This window comes from Vespa velutina, chromosome 13 (genome assembly GCF_912470025.1).
Source record: "Vespa velutina chromosome 13, iVesVel2.1, whole genome shotgun sequence".
NCBI lineage: Eukaryota > Metazoa > Arthropoda > Insecta > Hymenoptera > Vespidae > Vespa > Vespa velutina.
Window position 1 is genome coordinate 145,450 of NC_062200.1, and position 7,524 is coordinate 152,973.

Genomic DNA, 7,524 nt, shown 5'->3' on the forward strand with positions numbered 1-7,524 from the left:
TTGGCTATGTTGTCAGGTTTTCTCTCGGCTTTGGACAAAATTCAGACATCGATACGTTCCTAATTTCATGTCGTATCCAATGCAGATGGCGCAGCGGCCGGAAAAACTCTAAAGCAAAAGGATAGAAATAATAAAAAGCATAAGGAAAAAAAGGAAGCACTCGAAGGAATAAATACCGAAAGATATTTGTTAAGTCGGTAAAGTATCATAGTCGGTCTACGAAGTACATTTATGTGACAAATATAATACCGATATATCTTTTGTATTAATGCATAAATGTAAATAGCGCGTCCATTACTAGATGTTATAATGCGCATAGTATAATAACCTAGTAAATATATCAATTATAATAAAATAATTGGTGGCAAGGTAAATTACGTATTTTCATAAGTTAGTTATAAAAAAGGATTACCGATAGATTCACTTTTTACAAGTGAAAAGATATAACTAAGGAGAATTATGGAGGAGAAGGATAACAGCTCGGGGAAAAATCATTTAGACGATAATGAGGAAAGTAACTTCAAAGACAAGAAGATTAACGTGGAAGTGTCAAATAAAGAAAGGCGCGCAGTAAAGCATAGAGATGGAAAAGAAACGATCGATTCGTCAAATATAGATTGCGATATAAAGAAGGATAATCCTATAGAAAGAGATCCTGATAATATTAAAACAGAATCCGAGAATATTAACGAAGATATAGGGATGGATTCGAAGGAGCTAAATCAAAAAGTTGATGATCTTACTGTGCAAGTAGAGTTTAAGAAACCAACGATTATAATTGGCCCAAGGCGTGGAAAACGCAAGAAGATATCGTCGATTATAAAAGTTGAACAAGAGATTGAACAAAATGAGAAAGAATCGAACGCTCCGTTGGATAAGGTTATGTCAAGCGCAAAGCATACGACGTCTTCAAACGAAAAAGCCATCACTGGCTCATTGAAAAGTCACAAAACAATAGCTTTGAAGTATCAGGAACCTAGTTGGGGTACAAAACCGGATGACGAGTATAAATTGGAAGTATTGAAATCCGGCGTTATCATTCAAACTATCGATTTAACTGAGAAAAGTTATCACGTTGTTGGGAGATTACCAAATTGCGATATATCCCTTGCACATCCAACTATTTCAAGGTTTCATGCGGTCATCCAATACAGAGGTATAGAAGATGAAAGCAATACTAAAGGGCTTTATATATATGATTTAGGAAGCACTCATGGGACTTACTGGAATGGAAATCGAGTACCTCCTAATGCTTATGTGAGACTGCACGATAGTCACATTATTAAGTTTGGTTGTAGCGCTAGGAAATATATATTGCAAGCTCTTCACGAGACAAAAGAGGAAGAATCCGAATTGTCCTTCACGGAATTAAGGGTATTGAGAATCTTCTAAATTAACAATTTATGTGTATATATATATATATATATATATATATATATATATATATATATATTCTTTTTTTATTGCCTTTTCAATTAGGATAAGCATTGTTACGATTTTTTTAGGAAAAACGAATGTTAGAGATACAGGAACGAGAGAAAATAAAGGCGGCGCAGCGTTCGAAAATGATAGAAGAGGAAAGATTAAAAAGGGAGGATGTAGAAGAAAATGAAGGAATTGATTGGGGTATGGGCGAAGACGCGGATGAGGAAACGGATCTAACAGAAAATCCGTATGCTGCTACAAATAACGAGGAACTTTACCTTAACGATCCTAAGAAAAGCTTGAGAGGGTGGTTCGAACGCGAAGGATATGACTTGCAATATCACACGGAAGAAAAAGGATTTGCACAGTTCCTTTGTTGGGTCGAGTAAGTACTTTTTACTTTTGACAAATCTAATAGAAGCAGGATCGTTAATGTTAATAAGGACAATTGAACGTCCATTCTACTAGTTTGCCAATCGAGAGCATTGCCGGACACACGGTGAGGGCCGAGGCTCTCGTTAAGGGAAAGAAGAAAGAATGTGTCGTTCAGTGCGCATTAGAGGCGTGTAAGATTTTGGATAGATACGGATTACTCAGACAAGCGACTCATGGTACGTTAAAAAAAGTTTTCATATTTTCAATAGATTGAACAACGTTTACGAAATAACGATCTATTATAATGCTTGTATAATAATTATTATAGAAGGTAGAAAAAGAAAAGTGAAGAACTGGGAAGAAGATGATTATTATAGTTCGGACGAAGACAATTTCCTTGATAGGACCGGTTCTATAGAAAAGAAGCGTAAACGAAGAATGAGATTAGCAGGAAAATTAGAACCGCAAGAAGAAGACACGTATAATTCATTGGTATTATACAAAATATATTTCATATTACGTACCTCAGGTTTATGTCTTTTTTAATCTTGTTTAATCTGTTTCTATTATCATTTCTTGATTGCAGATGGAAAAGCATACTACAGTTGTAAAAAAGATAACCGATTTGGTCGAATGCATGAGGAGATCGCAAAAGTTTGAGAATGAATCTTCGAAAAGCGTAGAGAATGCGGATGAAGATGCATTAGATGCTTTCATGTCCTCTTTAAATGCAACGGTTTTGACCAAAGCTGATAAACGTAAATTGAAAATCGAATTACAAGATTTACGCCAAGAAGAGGCTAGATTGATAAAATTATTAAATCCCTTGCGACCTACCAATTTGCCTCCTTTAATCATCCACATAGTACCGTTGAACGAAGTAAAGAAGTCAACTGAAATCTTTGATAATGATCAAAGCATGGACCAAAGGAAGAACCGTCAAATTTCAAATGATGTACGTAATGACGATCGATTTTATCATTTATTGATCGTTTTTATTTACCTTAACTGCTATTTAATAATAACAAATTATAACTTTATCTAACGATACGATACGATGGAACTTTATAGGAAACGACGAGCGGACATCATAATAATATTTCACAATCCAAGCAAAATGATTATGATAGTTTGAATGAGGAAGAATCAAGGGAGAACAACGAAGGGGATAATAATTTGAAAACCAATACCGATGAGATTTCGAATAATTTAGATTCTCATCGAGAGGAGACAGAAATTCCGGAAGGTATAAGTGCCAGAGAAGTGGAGGACAATTTGCTTTGTGTAGAAAATCTAAGCGTTGGAAAAACTACTTTGTACGAGGATGCTAATAATGTTTCTTCGAGCGATCGATCGTCTACAAAAAAATCGAAGAGAGTTACGAAAAAAGAAGTAAAAGAGATTTATGATAAGGACGTATACAATGAGAATTACTCCACCTGGGTTCCACCACAAAATCAAACTGGAGATGGAAAAACCAGTTTAAACGATAAATATGGCTATTAAAGTTGACACATAAGAGTCATTCTTGTATAATATTGTAAATATAATCTTTTTAATCTACTACTTCTTTTGAATTTTAAATTAAAAAAATTAAGATCTCTTTTCTCTACCTTTTCCGTCTCCGCGTCGTATAAGCTTCTTCGATTATTTACCCCCTGGCGCCTACTACGTAACGATTGCGCGGTTTTAGAGTAATTGCAGTTTTCGAGTCTTTCACTCTTCAGTCTCTCGCAGGTGAATTATCTTTCTTTGATGGATAATCCAGTGGTTAAATACCGAGATAATCGAATTGTCTTAAGAGTCATAAACATAAATAATAAATACAATTAACGCAATATGACATTATTAAAGGTCTCCTATACCATTTCAATATTAATTTATTCCATTTCGCGTACATCAGATACTTTTTGTCGAAAGATAATTATTGCGCGTGAAGGTGAATTTAAATTTCGCGCCACTCGTTAACGACGACTGTCGATGGTTCTCAATTATAATTCGATAGAATCGATTAGTCGATTGTCATCATTCTCGAATCTCGAGAGAACGTGGAGTCGCGTGTTTTTGCTGAGCTGGATTGTGTTTACATCCCAGAAAACTGTTTATCACTCCATCCTCCCCTCCCTTAGCCCGGCTCACAAGCGGTGGCTACACACACACACACACACACACACACACACGCGCGCGCACGCATGCACACAGTTTTTTTTTTTTTTTCGAAAAATCGCGTTTTTTTCCAAATCGGCTTTTCTTTCAAATTTTAATATTTTCTCCCGCATTTTTTCATATTTTTTGGCTTTACTTTTCGTTGCCGTTAGGACGCGAGTCTGGACGATTCTGAAAAGAGAAGAAAGGAGGCAACAACTTTTGGAAACATGAAGGTGACGGTTACAACGTTAAGTGACGATATCTTTGTCTTGGATGTCAGTGAAGATCTCGAATTGGAGAACTTTAAGGCCTTTTGCGAAATCGAGAGCGGCGTACCGGCTCACGAGATCGTCATTGCCTTCAACGGCCTACCATTAATGGACGATAAGAAGTCTCTTAAGGACCATGGGATTCGTGATGGTGACGCCGTTATCCTTCAGCACATGCATCAGAGTGGCTCCGACTTGAACGTTAACCCCTTTAACGGAGGTCAGCATATAAACGCTAATTGACCGTGTTCCGACAAGAGGTTAGCCTCTCGATTTCAGTTTTTGATCTTTTTTTCATACTTATATGAAAGAAATCGAGGAATTTCAGTTCTCTTTCTCTCTCCCTCTCCCCCGCCTCCCTGCTCGCTCTCTCTCTCTCTCTCTCTCTCTCTCTCTCTCTCAATCTCGTCTTGTACTTTGAATGTAGTATGTATATGTATATATATATATATACATATATATATATATATATATATATATAAAAGTCTTTGTTAGAGTTATAGAATTTGTAATTATAAGTAGGTATTCTGTAGCAAAGAGAAAGGTAACTGAATTTCAAAGCTTGTTACTTTAGTTATTCCTACATTGGACTTCAGTTCCATCAGAGTACCAGGAACATCGAACAATAGGCAAATTCCAACTACAAATAGTACTACTGCTCATAGAGTACAAAATCCACGTAGCGAGGATGATCCAGCCATGATAAGAGACATGTTCTTAGCAAATCCAGATCAGTTGGCATTACTCAAGCAAAATAATCCTAGGCTCGCGGATGCCCTTTTGTCTGGTAATTTAGGTAAATTATTATAATATTTATGATAATTTTCATCTCCAAGCACGCATAATATATAAATAAAGGGGGAAAAATTATAGATAGATTTTCAACTGTACTGAGGGAACAAATCAAGGTCAAAGAAGAACGCCAAGTGCAAAGATTAAGAATGATGAATGCGGATCCGTTAGATACCGAAGCGCAAAGACTGATAGCAGAAGAAATTAGGCAGAAAAACATTGAAGCCAATATGGAAGCAGCAATGGAATATAATCCTGAAACATTCGGCACCGTTGTTATGTTGTATATTAATTGCAAAGTAAATGGATTTCCTGTTAAAGCATTTATTGACTCAGGTATATTTTAACGTTTTAATTCGAGTATATAATCGACTGAATGCGTGAAAAACTGAAAGAAAGGATGCATGGACGAATTTCTCGATCGAATTTATTTTTACATTCCTTTCATTCGATTTGCTGGATATCTATATTTACGTAACTCCATTACCTTGAGTCATCTCGTTCTTTCTTTGTTAGATCCTCAAGGTAATACGAAAGACGCGCTTATCTATCAATAATACGAAATAGTCAAGTATTATAATAATCGTCGTCGAGAGGAGTTGAGAGCTTGAAATTATCGTTTATGTGATTAGGTGCACAAACGACGATAATGTCCGCGGCTTGCGCAGAGAGGTGTCACATTATGCGTCTGGTCGACACTAGATGGGCCGGAGTCGCCAAGGGCGTTGGCGTGCAACGCATCATTGGACGCATTCATATGGTACAAATTCAAATTGGCAATGACCATCTTACGACGTCTTTTAGCGTACTCGAAGAACAAAGAATGGATATGTTACTTGGTTTAGACATGTTGAAAAGGCATCAGTGTTGCATAGACCTAAAGAAAAATTTATTGAAAATCGGAACTACTGGAACTGAAACTCCATTTTTAGCAGAAGGTTAGACTAAGATTGACAATTTTCTCTCATTTGACAATTTCGGATGATCCTCCTTTCCATCAGGTTGCCACCTTTCTGTATTATCTATTTTTATATATTTTCCTATAGGCGATTTGCCAGAATGTGCAAGATTGAGCGGTAACAGCGATGAGTCACTGGACGATAGGGATCTGCACAGGGCTTTGGAAGATAGTACAAGAGATGCGAAGAAGCAAAGACAACAGCATGGTATGTGGTCTTATACCATAATATGTATGCGATATATTAATATGGACGTTTCAAGTATAATACGACGGTCTATTATCGTACATGTGCAGATATCCAGGGTCACAACAATTCCGTTGGCGCATCATCTTCATCCAACAGACTGGCCACGTTAGAAACTACCATTTTTTCGCATGATCCATTTACCGAAGCAACGGTTAAAGAAATTGAAGCTTTAGGTTTCAGTAGAGCCCAGGTTATTAGCGAACTGCGTAGGTTTAATGGCGATAAGGCACAAGCTACGGCAGCATTGTTTGCAAAATCCTTAAAATTCTAATGGCGAAGGCGGCCATCGTATACAATATTTAGCAATATTATATATACAAATCTGTGAATAATAACAAGTCGCATTGCGATGGCATGCAGCGAAGTTTAAGGAAATTTATACCTTTCTTTTTTTTTCTTTTTTTTTTTTTTTTTTCTTTTTTTTTATATGTAGCAATTTTCCATAACGTTCGTTATACAAACCGACTAAACTGAGATGACGTTAAGAAAGTTGATCATCTTTTAGAATCTTCTGTCTGACAGGCTGAGAATCGAACTTGCCGAGGAGTTATATGTCCTCAAGTTTCATGCGTAAACGCATATTTAATACATAAGGGGATTAGTAAAAAGTTATAAGATTTTATACAAGCGATTGAAAGATATTATAATATTGAGATGAGCTAATCTATAATGATGAATGAAAAGGAAGAAAAAAAAAAGTGCTTCTCGTATGATAATCCACAGTATGGTTAAGATGTTTGTAAGTAAAAAAGAAGGGAAAAAAAAAAAAAAAAAAAAAAAGAAAAGAAAAAAGAAGAAAAAAAAACACACACACACACACAATGATGCTTATAAAGTATACAAATGAGAATATATCAAGGATCATAATTTGATAATTTATAATTTTATTCGAAGAAATTTCGTTCTTCGCGCATTTCTTTATATACGTACTCGGTATATATAAACGTTGAGTTGCAAAAATACAACTTCTTTTAAAAGCTATTCTATTAAAGCAATTAAAATTGCTTATTATATTACGAATACTTATCTTTTATACAATGCATTTTCTCCTTTATTAATAGCGCGTTCATTCCTATTATATCGAAAGGAGTTATCGATGATTTTCAGATGATAAGATATGTCTATATTATTTTTTTAAGAAATTCTTTGTATTTGTGGTTTTCCTTCTCCTTCTTCTTCCTCCTTGTTTTAATAATACACGTACTATTGCTTAAAGATATTTGTTATTTACTTCTTCTTAACAAAGTCGCATTCTTATATATGCATATGAAATAATTCAATTCCAATCGTACAAGTTCTAATCGTTC

The 7,524-nt window shown here is 35.5% G+C and overlaps 2 protein-coding genes across 3 annotated transcripts; both read left to right on the forward strand.

Annotated features, from left to right (window-relative positions):
- The first annotated feature begins 75 nt into the window (after nucleotides 1-75).
- LOC124953803 (kanadaptin) lies at nucleotides 76-3,366 on the forward strand. The gene is made up of 6 exons (XM_047505735.1): nucleotides 76-1,374; nucleotides 1,506-1,810; nucleotides 1,894-2,036; nucleotides 2,129-2,292; nucleotides 2,387-2,755; nucleotides 2,872-3,366. The coding sequence occupies exons 1-6, from the start codon at nucleotides 460-462 to the stop codon at nucleotides 3,304-3,306; spliced, it is 2,331 nt and encodes a 776-aa protein (XP_047361691.1). The 5' UTR covers nucleotides 76-459; the 3' UTR covers nucleotides 3,307-3,366.
- Nucleotides 3,367-4,023: 657 nt separating this feature from the next.
- LOC124953807 (protein DDI1 homolog 2) lies at nucleotides 4,024-7,434 on the forward strand. Of its 2 annotated transcripts, none has more exons than XM_047505743.1 (6): nucleotides 4,024-4,437; nucleotides 4,792-5,013; nucleotides 5,076-5,345; nucleotides 5,642-5,947; nucleotides 6,056-6,175; nucleotides 6,265-7,434. In XM_047505743.1, exons 1-6 carry the CDS (start codon nucleotides 4,176-4,178, stop codon nucleotides 6,486-6,488), a joined length of 1,404 nt encoding a protein of 467 aa, XP_047361699.1. In that variant the 5' UTR covers nucleotides 4,024-4,175; the 3' UTR covers nucleotides 6,489-7,434. The 2 variants fall into 2 exon arrangements, with proteins under 2 accessions (XP_047361699.1, XP_047361700.1); XM_047505744.1 differs by having other exon boundaries at nucleotides 4,030-4,437; nucleotides 5,091-5,345.
- The last annotated feature ends 90 nt before the right edge of the window (nucleotides 7,435-7,524 follow it).